At 38.3% G+C, this 20,058-nt stretch overlaps 1 protein-coding gene across 7 annotated transcripts in view; it reads right to left on the bottom strand.

Annotated features, from left to right (window-relative positions):
• Positions 1-20,058, bottom strand: part of CNKSR2 (connector enhancer of kinase suppressor of Ras 2) — a 216,179-nt gene that overhangs the window by 105,490 nt on the left and 90,631 nt on the right. For 5 of the 7 annotated variants that reach the window (XM_052793909.1, XM_052793910.1, XM_052793911.1 and 2 more), the window contains exons 7-8: positions 16,650-16,709; positions 11,799-11,867 (exon numbers count right to left, since the gene is read on the bottom strand). The exons of 1 other annotated variant lie outside the window; for it this stretch is intronic. In XM_052793909.1, the coding sequence (XP_052649869.1) occupies positions 11,799-11,867; positions 16,650-16,709 (129 nt within the window). The remainder of the gene's footprint in view (positions 1-11,798; positions 11,868-16,649; positions 16,710-20,058) is intronic. One more of the 7 variants, XM_052793912.1, reaches the window with a different exon arrangement.

Raw genomic sequence — 20,058 nt, 5'->3', positions numbered from 1 at the left:
CCAGTACTAAATAACCTACAGTCTGAAAAATCTAACACATGCATCCCAAAGAAACCATGGAACAGCTGCGTCATTTAAAGGCAGTGTGCAAATCTAATACACACTGAAACTATATCATCTAGAGGGTGGAATTATAGTCAAATGATAAATAGAACAGAGTCCACATTTTTACAGGCATATTCCTGTTCAAAGGGTCACCAGAGTCCCACAAAAGTTAATGGGAGCTTTTTGCTTCCATGAAAAGAAAATGTTGGGGTTTTTTTTCCGCCAGTTACAGTAATTCTTTCCTGACTTGCAGATTTGTAAAAGGGAAAAGTAGTAATATCTTCACACTTTTGAAGGAAAAGTAATATCCTCCTGCTAAATATAACCTGCAAAGCCATGTGCTATTTTCTAGCTAAGCAAATATGCAAAATCCACTCTAATGTTTAATTTTAAAAAGTTACTGGAATGGGGAGATAATCAAAATTCTTATTCTTTCAATGTTGCCTGTTATAATTGCATGCAGCCAGAGCTCTTTGGCTTATCAACCATTTCAAGCTTCAAGTTTTTACTCATTTTTCAGAAAAAAAAAAAAAAAAAAATTTCTAGGAGAAAAGTGTATTCACCTTAAGAAATGGGTGTTTTTTTAAGAACTTCCATATCTATCAAACATCTTGCATTTTATAAATAAGAATTAGTGCATAAGAAAAAAACAACCAACCAACACTGCACTTCAAATCACTATCAAACCTAGCATGTTTTTAAGCAAGTCAGAATCTGACCAGAAACTATCTGGCGTCATGCTGTTAAATTAACAGATTGATTTCCATAAACACTGGCCAGAAATGAGGATGGTCAGCTGGCAGCCCTATGAAACACATATGCTAGTAGCAAGCATCTCCTTCCCTTCCCCCAGCTGCAGATGCCTGAAAAGGCTAAAAAATAATGGAAGGCCATAGGTCTTCCGCCCCCAGAAAACATTATTGGGTGAGGAAACCACAGAAGGATGTTTACAACACGGACCACCACAGAGATGAAAGCTGTATCTGTATGCGGTAGGAGAAGCAGTGTCAGGGAAGTAGCAGATGCCTTTCAGGGATTTACCCAGCCTCTTAAGCTAGCATGATCATGAACATCCAAGCTTACATAACAGTTTTCTCCCAAAGAGGAGAGGTTAATAATATTGTGATTGCATACGCTGCAATTCTAATTAAAGAGTGTTTTGGCTATATTATCTAAATAAATGCAATTTTAATCCAATGTTAAAGTCAGTTCCGTGCATCCCTAGAATGTCAGTGATCACACCATACTGTACCGTTGCCCAAAGTCACAGCAACACAGTTTGTATGTAAAGTACATTGAAGAAAATCACATCCTTTACTTGAGAAAATCCTGATGTTTCACTAAAACTTTTGCTACTACCACCAAACTATGAAATAAGTAATTTTTATATTCATTTTTGGCTATGTAAACTAAAGCTCATGATTAAGAGACTTTCCCAAGAATAAACTAAGTTAGGACCCACACTGAGAGCTCAATACAGAAGTTACTGCCTCTCATTAAGCTGCTCTAATCGCATTTCCCTGTCAGAAAATTTATCTGATCCAGAGCATAACTTCTGACTGATTTTATTACCTCGCTCCTTTTAGGTATTTGCACAGCTCAGTTCCACCGTAATTCAACAAACTTCACAAATGTTGGTTACATGACAACAGTGCACCTCGGTAACGGAGACAAGCATCTGTTTTATCCGTGAGGGAACTGAAACTTGAATTATCCAGGGACACAGAACCAGTTCTGTATTGAAGCTTGGACAGTGTTTAACAACAATGTTTACCTTTCACTTTTCACTGATAGAATCAACCTTCAGTTCAGAGCTACCTCACTGTTTTGCTTTTGAGTCATTGCTAGCAACATCCTAGAACAAATAAACGATATTTGTTGGCAACAGCAAAGACTCCAACTTCATGGGTTAGATTATATCCTATTTGACAGATGTAAAGTCAGCGACTAGGTACAATTTTTGAAGAAAAAGGGTCTCACTTCCCTATTTCATGGTATGGCTCTAAAAAATGGGGTTGACTGCAGTTCTCTCAGTTTTGGTACACCTCTGAAATTTGAGGCATCCTCCCTCACTTGGGTACCTGCTCTTCCCCACAGTGACTGGCCGTCACCAGCACGATGACTGTAAGGCTTCTCTCTCTTCAACCAGGAGTACAGATAACCAGAAGAGACAGGCACTGGCAATTTGGAGGGGTTTCATCCAGCCTTCCATCCACTTGCGGAATGTGGATCTCAGCATTATTTAGCCTCCGAGGGACTAAATTCAGCCTTTCAAACCCTAGAGAGGTGTCTCAAGCACCAAGAGGTGCATAGTTTCAGGTTAAAGGGCTTCCCTGAAGGCAAAGCCCTGCGCTGATGGGAATACACGTGTACGAAGCCCAGCCATACAACAGGCAAGAAACCACCAGGTCCCCGCGCCAGGAGCAGGGAAACGAGGGTTCTGGTGCCAGTTCCCAGTGACCGTAATATAAACGCAATACAAAGTACACACATACGGCAGGGAACAGGGTCTGAAAGCCACGTTGTGATGAGCAGGCCCTACCCCTTCTTCACCAAGGGCACAGACGTTAAACTATTATGGGAATAAAGATGCTGCCACCAGACTCCTCACTTGGCCTCATTTTCAGGAGCTTCCAGGGAACGTACGGAAAGCCCAGCTGCCTACCTCCACTTCGGCAGGACTCCCAGCGAGGGGCAGACCTCCACTGCCCGAGAAGAGACATGTCAGCACCCCTGGGTGGCCACAGGTGAGCACTAAAGAAACTTAAGTGCTGATAAATGTCTAAGCAGGCGCAGAGAGTCGGTGGTACAAGCTGACGGCTCAGGCAGGATTGAGGCAGGCTGGATCACACCCAAGTTTCCCGCAGATGAAGCCGCAGTATGGGTGCGGGTGGCCTCATCCTTCCTCGGGGGAAGGGAATAGCCCAGTTCTCCGTGCTTCACACGGCATAAGGAACGTGCTGCTCGGGAGTGACCCTGCAGCGTTAACCCACCACGGCCACATTTGCCTTACACCGACTCATCTGTGCTGCTGTGTGCTTCAGCTCACAACGGGAATTTGAGGCATGTGTGTGCGTGCATTGCATATTCTCATATTCAAATTCCCCAAATGGTTGTCCTGGAATTAAAATAATAAATATATATAAACATACATGCATACACACGTATATAAATAATTCTGTTTCAGATTAGATTTACATTATCGCAACTTAAGATTTTAGAATTATTCCAGTGAGTCTGTAATTCCAACAGTCTTTGACACCCCCCCACTTTTCAGTGTATAAACAAACTACCTGAGATGCCCAGCTGCCCTGCACCTAAATAGTGCTGCTATCCTTGAAACAGATGTTTCTTGAGACTGAATTTGTATAGTGAAAATAAATTAACATGTGTACAAAGAAATTGAAAAAAAAAAAAAAAAACAAAAACCAACCTTAAAGGTCACTAATAACCGAGCAACTGAAAAAAAAAAACAAAACGCCAAAAGCCTTTAATTGAGCTGAAAACTTACGTAGCATCGCTTAGCTAAAGGAAGGACAAGGATAGGGAGTTAAAAGAAATTGTCATAATAAAGCAGTAATTATTTAGCCACGAGAGTTCTTTTCTTTTTTTGTTCCACTTTACTGCTATTAAAATAATCAGCCATAGACTACATATAACGTTCAAGCCACTGAGGTGTTCTAAGCCAGTACTGAGGGGGTTTTTTAATAAAAATTTACATAATCAGAGTACATCTACTCAAATCAGGCATAGAATTTCCCTGCTTTAATTTTTGCTCCCTCATGACACAGCATTAACTTCCTTTTCTTACTGTTGTGCTCTACTTTTACAACTAGCACCATCTTACACTTCCTCACAATTACCTCCTAACTTCATCAGAATAAGATAATGAATTATGCAACAGAAGATCAGGCTGGAACCTGAAGATCAGCTGTGTAATTTACACAGCTGGTACCTGCACAAACCACAGAGGTATTCAAAACTACTGAATGCTAACTCATACATGGTCCAGGCTGCGCACAACTGTAGTATCAGCCAAGTAATTTGCGCAACTTTGAAGACGTCTCTCCTTACCTTTCATCTCCTTCTCTACAGCGTACTTCAATTTTCAGCAATCTCAGTTAAAAGGCAGATTATTAGCAGCAGAATAATAGCTGCCTCCCCTTCCAAATACACATACCTGAACTTACACTAACAGTAAGCCTTTCAACCTGTTCTTATGAGGCAAAAAGAGCAATATACTCTGTATTCTGTTCTATAGGCATCAACATAGTTAACAATCAAAACCTCCAATTCTACTTATTATCTGCTACCTGGGAATAAAACATATGCTCTAATCATACATTTCACACACCAGAGACTAAGAAATTTTGAAAGAATTATTTTAACTGCAGAATTTGCAGTATTCTCACTATCAAGAACACACTGTTAACATTGTAATTTAAATTGCCTGCAAATACAAATTGTACCAAGATTAGTAGTCAGTAGCAACTACTATGAGAGTATGAAAATAATTTTTATCAGGAATATATGCAAAAAGCTTTTGGCAGCACATTGTCTTTCGGTACTTCTGTTGGAAATATTAATACCATTTACAGCACCTCTTAGAGGACTTTTTTTTCCTATGGAAACACTACCATGTGGGAAAAAAAGCAAAACATAAAACAACTGCACAAAATAAATAAATTAAAATCCATCATCTCCCAGTATGTTCTGTACAGAAAGATGAATTTAACAATTAGATCACAAGAATACTCCACAGAATACTGCAGCAGTTTTTAGCAGATACACCCTCAGGAGTATGGTCATAAGTATAGCTTGTATAAAAATACTTGATTTGGCTACAGACTCAGTAACTTGGCTATCGCCAGCGGTGAAACTATGAAGGCCCACCGATGACATCCACAAAAAAACATCAACTGATACTGCAGCAGGATTCTTAATACAATTACACTGCTTCTAAAAGACACACTGGTGCCTTCAAAGTCATCCCAACTGTGTATTCCCAAACTGTAGCCAGCGCCATACAGAGCAGTCTTTGTCATCAACTACAAAAGAACTTCTTCTTTTCCCCAAAGAAAAATAATGGAAGAAGTCAATAGTCTGCTGAATGGCTATTCCTATATGTTCATCTAATCACATGAGTGAACTACCAGGGCTCACTGATAATAGAGCTGTCCATTCCGGGGTACAGCCACGACAGAAAAAACCTACAGTTTTGAGTGAGCTGGGGGACACAGCAGATGGCAACCGGTGACCAGGACCACAATCAGCTGGCAGGGAAGACTTCTAGAAATACAGTGTATGGCCCACGTCCCAGTCATATGAGAGGATGGGCATCTTCTGTTGCACCAGTTTCTTCTGTTCCTTCCTGAAAGGACTCCTATAGTAATCCGAACTTCTCAGTGCTTGGCTGTTACACAGCTCCATCAACAGCGTGCCGGTCCCACAGGTGAGGCTTAACACGCCCAGCATACCTTCTTCCAAGGCTGCAGCGCGCAGTAACGGCAGCAGAGGGTGGGGATCAGGTGCTCTGGAGCACAGACCAAAAAGCACACTGAAAGTGGGACGTCGGTGCTCGGGTCACAGGACCAAACCTGCCGCTCACAAAGCCTGAGGCAGTGAGGAGCAGTTTCCACGACCACTTGTGACTTATGAGTGACCCCGCCAGTGTTCCCTTTCCATTCTGGGGCACTGTCAACCAGGGTTAATGCTGTCAGCTAAGCCAAGCAGGTTGACTTTAAATTAAGCTAGAAGCGCTCACATAGTTGAGCTCTGGTATCATCTAGGAGACGGGTAGCTGCTGAAAGGCAGCACAGCGTGGCTTTCTGCTGCAACTGAACTAATTCCACTAGCTGGTGACACAGGTGTGTAGTTAAGCGTGAAAATTTCATGTGGAATGAAAAATGGGAAATTATTTAAAGTTTGGCAGCAATAAGAAACAGCGTGGGCTGGCCAAGCGTATGCTGCTCTAACACAGATGCAACAACGACTTGTTAGTTAGCCGATTTGTCGTGCCAGACTTAGAAGTGCAAGTGGATGCCCACACTGACACATCACGCTAGTTACACAAAAATGAGCCTGTGCTCATCAGTGGTGTGCGTTTCACACATCAGCTCCGAACAAGCCCCAGGATCAATGGAAAACAGATTCCACGGACAAGAGCATCCAGCACTTGTGCTGCAGAAGTGGCAGGAGAGTCCTTGCCCATTCAAACTCCGAACTCCAAATCCGAGTGGGGCAGTTCTCAAAGCAGAGACACTTTATCCATGGAGCTACTGCCGATGACCTCCATTAATTTTATTTTCCCAAATATTTACTTCATTTGAAAAATATTTGTGGAAAACTAAAATGAAATCTATCTACATACACGCAGATATGCCTGCTTTCCTAACTCCTTAAAAGACTAACTCCTCCCTCCTCTTCAGAGTACCTGAGAATCCTTTCTCCCTGGAGAATATTTCTTGGAAAGCACGACATAATTCATCTGTATTTGTCAAATTTGTCAAGTTGTTTCTCTTTTTCATTTATACTCATGTAAAAACATTTGCACTCACCATTGGGAAACAAAACATCATCTTCCCTCACACATTTCATTTCTGCAATATCACACTTCCCTGACATATGGGATATAAAATAATGTATTTCTATGTGTATTTGCACATCTATGTAGAAAAGAGATTATAAATAACACCATATAATCTCAACACAAATTCCATGTTAAAGGGAATTGCAAATTCACAAAAAGATTTTTTTATTTTGAGAGGATCACGACAATTTAGCTCCTTTATCAGTATTACACAATACTTATGGAGATTGAAAAGAAAGAATAAAGAATTAAACTGAAATTTTGAGAGGGCATTTGGAGGACAGACTACATTTGCCAAAATCGAAGTACGGTCCTCATATCCTGACAAACTACAGAGAGCTCAGGACAGAGCCCTGCAGAGAACTAGGTTACTGCCATAAAGACTTCCATTAACATTTCTGAATAGACCTAAAAAGCTTTTAGATGTAAATCCCACCTACCTTTAAATATTTGTGTTAACATTTACCAAACCATTATAAACAGAGGGAGCCCAAGGATTTGGAGAGGATTAAAATCATGATTTGGGAGCTATTACTCTATCTGCTCTTCCATAAAAGCACATCCAGGACAGCAACAGAAGGAAGCTGAGCACAGGCATATTTCTTTTGAACTTTTACAATCTTGCTGCACTGTTTTGTTGTTCAAGTCAAGCATCATAAGAGAATAAAAATATTATTTTAAATGAAAGATGTTGTTAGTGGAAGTTGTTGTATAAGGTGTCAAACATCTAATGGCAAAATCTTGGACTGACACTGCTGTCCCCTCCCTTATACTCCTCCAGCCCACTTCCCCGCTGAATCTCTTTAGGAATACCATTTCCTTCAAAGCCAAGTTAATAAGGCCTTAAATGAAATATCTGTGTTCAAAAAAACCCTAGCTTGGATCTGAAACAGATCCTGCTAAACAGTGCAGAAGAACTGAATAAACAGAAATGCTGGCAATGCCATTTTTCTACTTAAAGGTGGTTTGTTTTGTTTTTCCCCAAATAAGACGACACCTACTGCAAACTCCATTTTGGATGCATACGCTCCAGATTCATATGCACCCCAAGTTCAGCATTTCCTATCAGCTGGTATTTCCCAGCTCCCCACAAACCCTGGGAGGTTCTGTTGAAGTTGAACTCTTCCCACTAATTGTACAGTGAATCTTAAAAACCTGTTCCTTACTTTTTCTAAACAAAGATTAAATTAGGGTAAGGATCTAGAAAGGTATCATACCTTTCTTAAGCGTTTACCCTTGCAGAAAAGCAAGGTATGATCTTGTAAATGTTTCAGAGGAATTTTAGCAAAATCCTTTCCAAGTTTTTGTACTGTAAATACAAAAAGAATTCCAGCAACTCAATTCTGTGGACTTGGCTTGGCCCACAAGAGCCCACAGGAGTTTCCACACTAAGGAACACGCCATATAAAAGCTACGTGTTATCTATACACTACATGATTCCAAAAAATCCAATTTCAATAGCAACTTATAGGTGTTAAAGACATTAAACATACCAGCTTCTACATGAAACAGATGGGTAACTGACCGTCTTCACCTATTTTGCCAAATTAAACACATTTTTTCCCGTCATCTATATTTACATTCATTCTGATGAGTTTTAGCCAACAAACACAAATTTTGGGAATCCACATGTCTATCACGTGTCATATCATATTTGTATTAAATCCATAATCTACATCATACTTGTATTAGAAGTATATGCAATGTGCCAAAAATGCCTCCAAAATAAAGAAACTATGCACAGGAGATGATACAAGAACAGCCTGTTATTCAAGAATCCTACACCATCCTGAGTCTATACCTCCCTGTTTTCTGCTTGGAGTATTTCTCTACTGCTTTATCACTGATGTAACCAGAAAGAGAACAGTAATAATTCATGTAAGCAATAATATTGTTTTCTGCACTTTCAGTTGGTTAAAAGGAGGACTATCTCGAGGCAAAATACACTCTTGAATTATATATGGGCAGAAACATGAGTACTGCAGTACAGTGCAAATTCTGAATTGCCTTAATGACTTTTTTGTTTGTTTACACTGGAAATATTTTAGACAGACAGGCTTTTAGAGGAGATTAAGGATGGAATTTACAGTGAAGTGTAAAGAGAAGACAGTGCCTAAATCCTCTGAATTTTAATGGGGGAGTCATGCCTCTTAGTTACACAGCTGTTTAAAAAAAAATTCTATTCTGTAAGGCAAAACTTACACAGAAGATTCACATAGCTATCTAACCTCAATAAACCACAATTTAAAGGACAATTTTCTGAACATTAACTTTTCACTGACTTTAGGCCTAATCTTATTATTTTTTTATTTTAAAAATTCAGAAGATATTTAACATTCCAGACATCCTGCCAGCAACAAGTGGAATACATCCTGTTATGCATGTTTTCTATCAACATCGCAAAAGATCAGGGTAATCACTCTAAATCCTTTGATTTCACTGCCAAACAAAATAGTATGAAGATTAAGCATCACTACAAGCAAAGAGAGGATGTCAATAGAGAATTTAAAACTATTTGACACCCAGTATTAGGACATGTATAATAAAAATCAGTGTAAGTCACTTAGCTATTCTCCTACTTTGTCATGCTGCTTATCTGAAAGCCAGTGGGCTTTCTGAAAGAACAGCCTTTTCATAATTATTAAAAAGTGATTCTTGTAAAAAAGTTAGCTAACAAGTTGGATTTTTAAAATAATTGCATGGAACTTCTCTCCCCCATATTTATATTCATTCTTTGGAATATAAAGTACTGAAAGCCAGGTGTTAACTTCACTTCGACAAATGGAATACACTGAAATAACTGAAGAAAATACAGAAAAAAAGTTTTATCTCTAAAATAAATTTAAAGTTAGATTTTTTTTTTTTTAGATTTTGATTCTCCAAGTACAAGACATCACCTAAGTTACATGTGAACAATACTTCCCTACAGCTCTAGTGAAATCTTTAAAAAATTTAGTCATAGTTATTTCTATAGTAACTACGAGTGATAATGTATGATCAGTTACAAGGAGCAAGCTGAAAACATAGGATCTGTTTTTCAACTGATGAGCAGTATATGAAGTGTAAAAAAATGCTATAAGCAGAAAAGACAAAATGTAGTATCTTCAGAATTATTTATCTCTGAAGTAAGAATCACTGTAAGGAATAATATTTCTTCTCCCCAGAAAAAAAGATTCCTAGAACTGGACAGTAAATTCATTATGACAGGGGCCAGAGTACAAAAGGACTGACTTAGACTCTTGCCAAAAGAAATAAAAGGATTAAAATAATACTGCAACATCTATAGAAAACATCAAGAATTTGGGCTCTATAAATTGGAAAGTGAATGAAGTGCACCTTTGTAAAAGTAACTTGGGAGGTGCTATCACATCTCTAAGAGAATGCCAGCTGACACTCACTGTGGGAAAGCGACACTAAAATACAAGGAAGTTACTTGTATACAATATCAACGATGTCAATTATTTTAATTATATTGTTGATACAACAAAGCAAGGGCATATGTAAATGTGTGATTTAGTCTACTACTATACATATCCTCTACACCAAACGTTACTGTTGGAAAATTAAATTAAGTTTGTCTTAGCTCCCTGTGGTCCTTTTTCCTAGAGCTACAATCAACTCTTTTTTCTGTACATCTCAAAATACCTAGCTTCACTAATGCAAGAGCCAAAACACTCCAATCCCACATTCGAAATTCCATCCAACTAGGTAAGAAAGCTCATCTTAAGGCTTGTCAAAATGTTTTTATTATTGGCGTTAGGAGTAAGAATCTGATCTTTCCATCAAATAAATGCAGTGTAAATGTGCCAAGAAAACTAGAATAAACACCTAGTTGATTGGAAATTTTCAAGTTGACAAGACAACTTTGCTATATAGCACCATCAGAATTTGCTGGAAAAACTAGCTAGCATAAGGATCAAATGCTTGATGTGCTTCTTCAAACGTGTATACATTTTGATAGCCAATATAATAATGTTCTAAAATGTTTTTCATATTAAAGTGATGTCATGAGCTTTCTTAGTGCAGAAATATAAAGAAATTAGTCATCAACTGTACATGTAAGTAATCATGGGATACAGTACTTATTAAGAATCTATATGGCCAAAAAAAGTATTAAAATCCACCCTAAGCTGCTCAGATTTATCAAATTACATTGCATAGCTCAAAAGATAGCTTCTCATCAGTTAAGTTCCACATATGTACCATATATTTGATATCAAACTTAGCTGGAGGGTAAACTGAAATATTGCACTAATTTGTGCAGAGGAGCTGACATGATGTACAATGGCCTAAACCTAGAAGCGGAACCCCATGGGGAATGACAAAACACACTTTTAACAAACATCTTCTATATTAATAATGGTGATCTAGGATATTTTTTTGTCACTTAAATTGCTTGCAAGGACACATGTAATTAATATCATATATTGACTTTCACTACTCTTAAGAAACCTTATACTTTGGAAAAAGAATAGTTGCTTTCTATACTGACAGTCTGCTCTTTTCTGTTACGAAGCCTTACCTTAGAAAAGGTAATTTTATTTTAACAGTTCACCAATCCTAAATAAAATCACCAGGAACCAACACGCATCTGTTCACACGAAGAGCAATTTGCATGGTATTAGTTTTCTTGCTTATCACATCCGAAAGATTTGTTTCATCTTAACTTTCCAAGTTTAAAAATCTGTATTTAAATTAAGCTAAGCACCCTAGGCACACTATGGGAATTTTACATGCTTTTGTTCTCGAAAACCATGTTCTACACATTCCAGTAGATTTGGAAAGTAGTACGTTTTCCAGCTTCCAGAAGTAATCTTGATCTTAAACCCACAAGGGCACATTTCCAACTCCCTGCATCCCTTCGACCGAAACCTTCCATTACACGAAACCCAACTGTTTATTAACAGAGCGTGGGTAAGCAGAAACCACCCTAACATATCTCCCAAGCCACAGCTATTTAGCCTAACTTGATACCTCCAGTGATACTCAGAGGATCGGGGCTTAACTTAAGAACTGTGTGGTTTCAAAAGAGAAAAGGAAAATTTAGATGTTAGAACAAATAATGATTTATAAAAACACATTTTTCTACACATTTCTTCTCTACACATGCTGATGTGCCATGACACCTCTTTCTCCAATTGACACAGAACATAGTTATACATACCACAGTTTGGTGGTTAACTTGAATCACTTCATCCCCAGCATGGATTTTCTTGCACCGATCTGCAGGTGACTGAATTTAAAATAAAAGAGATGATAAAGAATACAGTTCTTACTGGTCATCATCTCTCTTTCAGCAGTATGATTGCTAAGCTATGTAAATCAGGTTAGACCGATAATGACATTCTACTGTGAAATAAAGAATTAAAGTAATATTTAATAAATCAATTCATTGTTGTTGGAGAAAAATAATCTGTACTATTGTGCACAATACAATCAAATGTTAAGAAAGGTATAAATATTTTTTTATTAAAGTGTAACCGAGTCCTAAGGATTTCGTTTTAATTTCATTCTGCCAAAACAGTGCTTTAAACTGCCTGACATCTCTTAAGCCCTGAAAGCCAATCTTTGACTGAATTTTTAACCTATCAAGACTAACTGGCAACTCCTCATAAAAAAATATCACAAGATTGCCTTTTTATTCTACAATGTTTCACTATGTTGCAGAGAACTTCAGTAAATTACTGTTCTTCAAAGAGTACACAAGGAGAGAGGATTAGGTTAGGTACCAGCTACAAAGATCATGTAAGTTACATGGTAACTTAGTTTCTGATCATTATTAGGGTGAAAGAAATGCAACCAGCATCAAAATCCTACAAAAAATCACATTTCAAAAAGCAAAGTAGTTTTGTTCTTTGATTTTGCCTCAATAAAACACCTCAACAACAACAAAAATCCAAACAAAAAGCCCAAACCGTCCCCCATAAAGTGACATCCCCCCCAAAACTTTCCCTTCTTCTGTCTTCTATATTTACAGTAGACCAACTGTTTTCTGAGGTAAATAACCTCTATGTTTAGAGGAAAATAAGTTCCTTCAGCTTTTCATAGTGACAACACTTTGATTTTTTCTCTCAATAACTGTGGCTGCCAGCCTATGAAGGCACTTTATCAACTTAAAGGTAGAAGGTGAGACTGACAGTTTGAAAAAAACCCAAGCTGCTCAGGAGTAGGTTTCCAAAATGCTGCTATGAATTTTACAGAAAGGAATGAAATTAAATTCATTTTCAGGTGAGATAAGAGGTCATCTAGAGAATATGCTCCAGGCCTGAAATGTGGACTGTTTGTAATAACCTATGTACTACATCCCCGTTCAAAACACGTCCCATAGCTACGCCATGACTTTCTAGTGCAATTGCACGTAATTCATGGCCTAAGTTAAGGACAGTGTTTAAATGGAAGCTATCCAAGAGAAACATGAGGCTGAAAGAAGGGTCACTCATGACTCAGTCCTAGGAGACATTGCTCAGAACATCCTAAATCAAGCTGGGCTAGTAAAAGTGTAATTTTACTTACATGAAGAACAGCAGCCTTGACTTTTTGGCACTACTTCAGCATTAAAGGTGTTGGCTGAGTGACATGGGGAAAAATTTTAACACTGGTGATTATGTTCTAATGATCTGTCTTCTGCCTGCCATTTCACTACTCACACTTACTCATTCATACCTCTAACCATCTTTATAATCCTCCTATGTAATACTGCTATTTTAGCTCAGATGCAGTTACACCTAAGACTTTCAAAACATAAATGCAAGCGTATCTTGTGTCATTACCCTTGAACTCTACAGGACTTTATTACAATACAAACTTTCTCTTGTATTGACTTCAGCACTTGCAGCTTAAATCTTGACAAAACAGGTAGTTTGTGTAGCAGTTTGCCAAGCCAGTAAAATATGGTCTGAGAATCTTCAAATTGGAAAAGTCTACTTTAAAAAAAAACTCATTGCAATTATGCCTTGAACACACTGCAAGGTGAAGTAAAAATCATTTATAAAGGCATCTCAAGGCTGTGGTCTTACGAAGAGGTTGCAGTTCTTGTTCCTTATTGCTTTTTCCTCCTAAGTAAAGAATACAGACCTTGCTGCAAAGAAATAGTATCTTTTATCATCACTATTTAAGGAAAACAGAGGAGAATTGATAAGCTCTTTCTTTTTTTAAATGTATATGCTGATCATTAAGCAAAAGATCCGTTCATGAAGTCCTACCAGGAGGAACAAAGTGTGTCACATGACAGCTATATCTTCATTAGCTGGCAATTCGGTTCAACAGGGAGTTGAACAGCAGATGGAAGTACCTGTCGCTGAGGCTCACACATCAATACCGTACAAGCTATTCAAGAATCTGCTTAGGACTTATTCTTCAGCATAGATTTAGTTTTGTCCTTTAGGCTAAATGTTGTCTTTGTCCCATTCCCCCAGTATACCCACACTGTCTAAAAGACCAGTTTAGACCCCTTGGAGCACATTTGCTGCATGCCCAGAGTGGAGATTTTGGTGTTATTTCTTCTGAAAGGCCTCTCTTCCCTGAGATCTAAGGGCACCCCACAAACTCAACCAGTGCACAGTAAGCGGGGACACTGGGAACACCCCCTTCAAAGTTACACTCCTGCTAGAGATGCACTGCATGCTATTACTTTAGAAAATACTCTTTTTCTACTGAAAAACCAAATTACAAAATGGCCTTATTTGTAGAATACATTTGTTTTGTGAATTAAAAGAATCCCTCTGACATGGTCTAAAAGGGCTACTCAACAAGAAAGCTGTAATCTCTTGCTGGACCAATACACCCTTTAGATTTGTTACTTCCAAACAAAAGAGAGAAGACGTGAACCAGAAACCTCGGGTTGCTCTAACGCTACAGGACCACCAGAGAGAAGCTCTTACGGGGCAGTGACCTGTGAGGAACTCTGCTCTCTCGCAGTTCAAGTTTCAGAGCTCAGCTGCTTTGAACTGCCGGGCTGATGCACTGGGAGAGATGACTCCTAACGCTGAACAGCACGATCCAAACTCTAACGGGCTTTGTAGCTGGACATCAAACGGCTCAGATGGCAAACAGAAAAAGCAGAACTGCGGTTACAAAAACTGCTGTTACGTTAATGTGGCTAGCACTGCCATGCTACTGTGTTTATTAAAAAGACGAGTGCTTCTCTGTGATCTTTCAGGAAAGTGTCAGACAAAAAGTCTGCCAACGCTTCACTTGGAGGAGCAGAATTGGGAAGCAAAAGGCCACAAAATTTTGTCCAAAGGGAAGAGAATTTGGATTCTTCCTGTCTCCTAGAAGTTAAATTGAATCACAAAGAGTAAACATGTCAAAACATGTCAAGACCCAACAGGTCAGATCACGTCTGCACCATCATGAACTTGCTCTGGCCACGCTGCTTAGATGCTTCTCCTCCTATCTATCAGAATGATACTTTTTTTTTTTTTTTTTACTAAAGGAAGCAGCTAGCAACTCTGTGCTTAAAAGTAGGAGATGCCTCACTTTCTCTAAAGCATTACTCATTTTCACAAATACTTTAACACACAACAGCTTTTTCCCTAGATAGCAGACTGCAGTTTCTCGGTCTGCTGTGAACACCTCCAGGGTGTTACAGTGAGTGAAAGAGTCAGTAATGACAGCAGAAGAGTCATCACGACTGAAGCTTCCTGATGTGGCTTTAAATTATATTCATGAATCACAAAAGACAAGAGTTTTGAGGGAATGCATTAAGATTTTATTTTTATCTTTGCCTCTGGGAAATTAAATCCAATATTAGTAAGTCATGGAGAGAAATGACTCCTTTGTTAATCTGAGAGAAAGTCAACTGTAAAAACCATCCTCTTTCTTTCATATATTTTCTAGATTAAGCTCAGCTATGGTTCTGTTGGTTTTGTTCAGTTTTGCTAATTTCACTGATGGTATCTGTACCTGTAGGTCTGACTCCCTAGAATTTTGATTTCAAGGTTGAAATTCCTTACGTTTTCCTTACTCTGAGACAGGTGGCATTCACACAAGTTCTACAACAGATATTATCTATTGGGTATAACCCATGGATATCCTGCCTGCAGCAGAAAAAAACAGAAAGAAGAAAGGCTATCAGATTGCAGCTCCTATGAAGGGGTGAAAACAATATTCCTGTTTTACTGAGATGTTAGCAGAACCTCACTGCAGATCAGATGCAGCAGCTGTAAATACCACGTAGGTAGTTTGCACTTTCCACAGTATGACACAGTAGCAGGATAAAACAAACATTTGACAGCTTCATTTTAAGAAAATGCCATCAAAATCTTTGAAAGGCATTGCCTAAACCATTATGGAACAGTTCAGTGTTGTTTAGTGCTTGTTCCATCTTCACTGAAGATTATGGATAGAAGCCTTTCCCCCCAAAATGATCAGTTGCTCTCTTCCTAACAGACAGCCAGTTCTCTAAATATGGTGTACAAGGAAAGGAGGCTGGATTTCAGAGGCATTTGAAGAGCAGTCTATTATGTTTTGCTTGCTGTTTAATACCTTCAGTGAGCATTAGTACACCGGTAACAAGTGTTCCTTTCTGTAGGCATTACTCAGAAGTTCATGCAGAAATACATGGTTATTTGCCATTGTGAAGGGATGTCCTTATTTCCATGCATTTATTTATTACAAAATAAAGCTTGACATATAGAAAATATAAAAGCTGTTTGTCTAATACTGCAGCAAACTCCAGCATATCAGCCTATGCATAATAAAGACATTTATCTTTTATTCACAGAGCAAGGTAACTCCAAGACAGCTACTTCCCGTCTTGATCAACTGCAGCATTGTAGGTGTCTTGCAAGAACAAATCAAAACGGATTCTCCTGGTCCTCAACTGAGAAGAACTCTTTAAATTCTGAGGTAAACAAGCACAAGCGTTTCTGCTGTCCAACATGCTATTGGTCCTCAACAGCCAACTAGCACACTTTTGCAAGCAAAATGTAGTCTATAGCAAAGGGAAAGCATAAACCACAGGTAAGGTCAAAAAGGCTTCCAGGTCTGAACATACAGTATTAACAATACTTACATTTTCTGTTGTTCCAGTAATTACATGGAGACCATCATATGTTGATTTAATGTACATACCCTAAGAAAAAGACATCATGGGAAAGAATTTTTAAAGTGTTTCACAAACCATCACCATCTAAACATAACTTGCATATCTCTAAAAGAAAAGCCTTTTTTTCTTTCTTTTCTTTTTTCTTTTTTTTTTTTAAGATTTGTGGACTTTTAATAAATGCCATGAGGAATTTGTCTCTGGATAGGAAAGTGCTTTTTGATACACTTCAAGAACACCAGCCCAAATGATTCTGGTCCTAATTTACAATAGCAAATGAAAACTTTTACCACAGTCATCTCCATAAGTACTCCCCAGTTTTTTTAATACACTCCTTCAACTACAAATGTAACACCACCTGATTACAAAAAACCCCAGAATTACAAATTGCCTTAGGCTGATCAATACTTCCATTTTGCTTTGGAAGCTACAGAAATCTTTAAAAGATCTGGAGTCTCTGGTAGGCAATGCTGCAACCATAACGTTCAAACTGATAACCAACGCTCTGAAGTGTGCCTGCAAAATGGCTCTAAGACTTTCTGATAGCCTCACTCATCTCAGTGAACAGTTCAGCTATAAAACTCTATTATGAAAACTTAAACATCAACTTTGTTAGCTATCCCAGTTCTTTCAAAAAAATATGGAATAGGAGGGATAGGTTATGGACAGTCAGAAGTTCCTGCGTGGGTAGTCTGAGACACTGTCTCAAATCTGTTTTTTCATCAAGTCATAATTCAAACAGTCTAACAGCATCCACTGAGACAATGAGAGAAGGAAAAAGGAGAGATAATTGGCATACACCGAGCATTCAACAACTTCTGAGGAATCTCCTTTCCCTGACCAGTTCACAGAAAGCAGGTAAATACTGAGCGCTTGAGTAAACATTCTCTCCATAACCTACTTTTTCTCCTTTTAACCAGTGCCACAAAGAAGTCTGTTCCTAGCTGAGGAACAGAGTGCACTCACAAGTGACTAAATATGGTAAAGGCAAAGACGACATATCAGGTTGGACTAATCTAATTTGGGACCAGAACTCACAGACATTTTGGTAGTGGGAACAAGCAAGTATCTGCCACTTTGTTAAGTGGATATCCTCAGTAAAAAAAAAAAAAAAAAAAAGGACTTTATGAATTTCTGAGGAGAGGGGTCTCAAAACTCCACTCCTATTTTGCTCTGCACAATACATAGCAGTAACAGCATCAAATCCAGTTGTCATGTTGGGCTGCCACAGCTAGAAGAGAACAAAGCAAGAATCTGCTCGTTACTACACAGATAGAAGCCCCTAGCATCATCCTTCAACTCCTAACACCTCTATGCATCTTCAGCAATTTTTCCACTGATTGGCTCCATGCATGTAGTTTCCTGCTTAACTCTGTTATCTCAAATATAGAATGGCAATTTCTTATACATTTATCCTCACAACACCCCTGTGAGGTAGGGAAACACTAATATACACGCATTTTACAGACAGGGTAATGAGTCACACAAGAGGCTGAGATATGTTGGTATCTGTTATTTGGTACTCATACCTACCCTCAAACCACCAAAAATCTAAGTGACCTGACCATTCACCCTGCGACATGGTGAGCTGAAATCACAGTGACTTCATGGTGACAGGAACTATGAGTCAGGTCCCCACACAGAGCAATTTCTGAAGAAAGTCACGTCTTTGTTTTTATTGACAGCAAGTTACTGCTTTCAACTGAAAACATCAGGGTGAAAGCCGAGGATAAAGTCTCACACTTAATGGTTACACAGTGTTTAGTTTTGTGTGAAGCATTATTCTGAAGGATAGTAAAGTCATCCAAGTATGCTATCGTGGTGGAGTGCAATTCACATCCAATCTAGTCTTTTCTACAAATTTAAAAGACTTTAAGAAAGCAAAAGAGGAGAAAGAACTTCAGAATTTTCTTTAAAGGCTAAAATCGAGATTTTGCAAACTTTAGGAAAGAGAGGGAAGAGGGGAGCTGCAAAAAAACCCCCCAGATTATATTTATTCCACATGTACAAAGTTAATGTTACACTAGTACCACGGCACATTAATTTTGCAAGAGCCAACATAATTCTGTTTACAAAGCAGCTTTTAAATGGGGAGAGTTACCATTTTGCAACAGAAAGATGAGCTACCCTTTCACTGACATTCCTCCACTCCTTTTTTTTTTTTTTTTTTTTTTAAGTGGGCAATATATGGGAAAAGGCACAGAGAAGAGGATGTTTCTTGCTTATATTGTTTGATTGGGAATGGAAATAAGAATATCACAGACGTTTACAAGTCTTCCCCTCTGCCTCCTTGTGGCTGCACAATATCAACAGTACTTTTAGCGATCAAAAATACAGGGGAGATTAGTGTGTGTGCTCTCTATTTGTACCGAAACAAATTGGCAGATACACATCTTAGGTATCCAAAGATAATGCCATGGTCCCTATGAATTTACAAGAATCAGTCAGGTCAAATAAAAGGAATGATAATTCAGTTAACGTGACTAAAATAACCATAAGGTAACCACCCTAGTAATCAAGAATAAATGTATGCCTAGATTAAAGTTTGGGTAACTCATACTTAATTGCATCAGAGATTTTCCTGATCAGTTATGGGTAGAAGTCTAATTTCAAACCAATCATTACATTTTATCTTGGTGTGAACTATTATTCAGTTAAGGATTAAAAAGGAGACCTTGTGCCTTTTTTTTTCTTTCTCTTTTTTTTAAAGAATGAAAACAGAATCTGATGTACTTTTAACATATTTTATGCCATGCTGGATGGAAAAGAAAAGAAGATACTAACTCCATTTTATCATACACTTAATTGAATTTTTATTCTTTCACTGTGACACCATCTTAATGGAGTCCCCCAAAGCTGCACGAGCTTCTTTAACCCCAAAGAGTTCTCGAAGCCCTGTTCATAATTTTTTCCCAGCTCCTCCAGTATATTAAACCAAATAACACAGGAGAAATATTAGGAACTAGATTCCTGGAAAATACTTTCTAGCCAGGGAGTCAGCAGTGCACCTTTAATCAGCTGCCACACCCTGCTGTATCTATGCCTTGTATTTCACAAGTGATTTTTTACATGACAGGCTCATTTTGTGTTTGCTTCAGCAGGCAAAGAGGAACCCAGAACAATCAGTCTCATGTTCTGGTGAATTCACCTTTGCATTTCTGAATCTAGCAAGCTAGGTGAATAGCTGCAACTTGAAATTGTATCACAGTACCTGAACTGACTAGGATTAAAATGATAATAAGAACAGGAAAAAAATTGAAATTCAAGATTAATCCTTGCCACAGTTCTCCAATATTCTGTTCTATATTAAAAATAAAGACAAAACAGAAAGGGACTTGAAGAAAAACTTCCCAAGGAAAACTTGGTTGCCTTCTTTTTG

This window comes from Harpia harpyja, chromosome 8 (assembly GCF_026419915.1).
Source record: "Harpia harpyja isolate bHarHar1 chromosome 8, bHarHar1 primary haplotype, whole genome shotgun sequence".
Classification (NCBI taxonomy): Eukaryota; Metazoa; Chordata; class Aves; order Accipitriformes; family Accipitridae; genus Harpia; species Harpia harpyja.
This window is presented reverse-complemented; position numbering and strand designations above follow the sequence as displayed.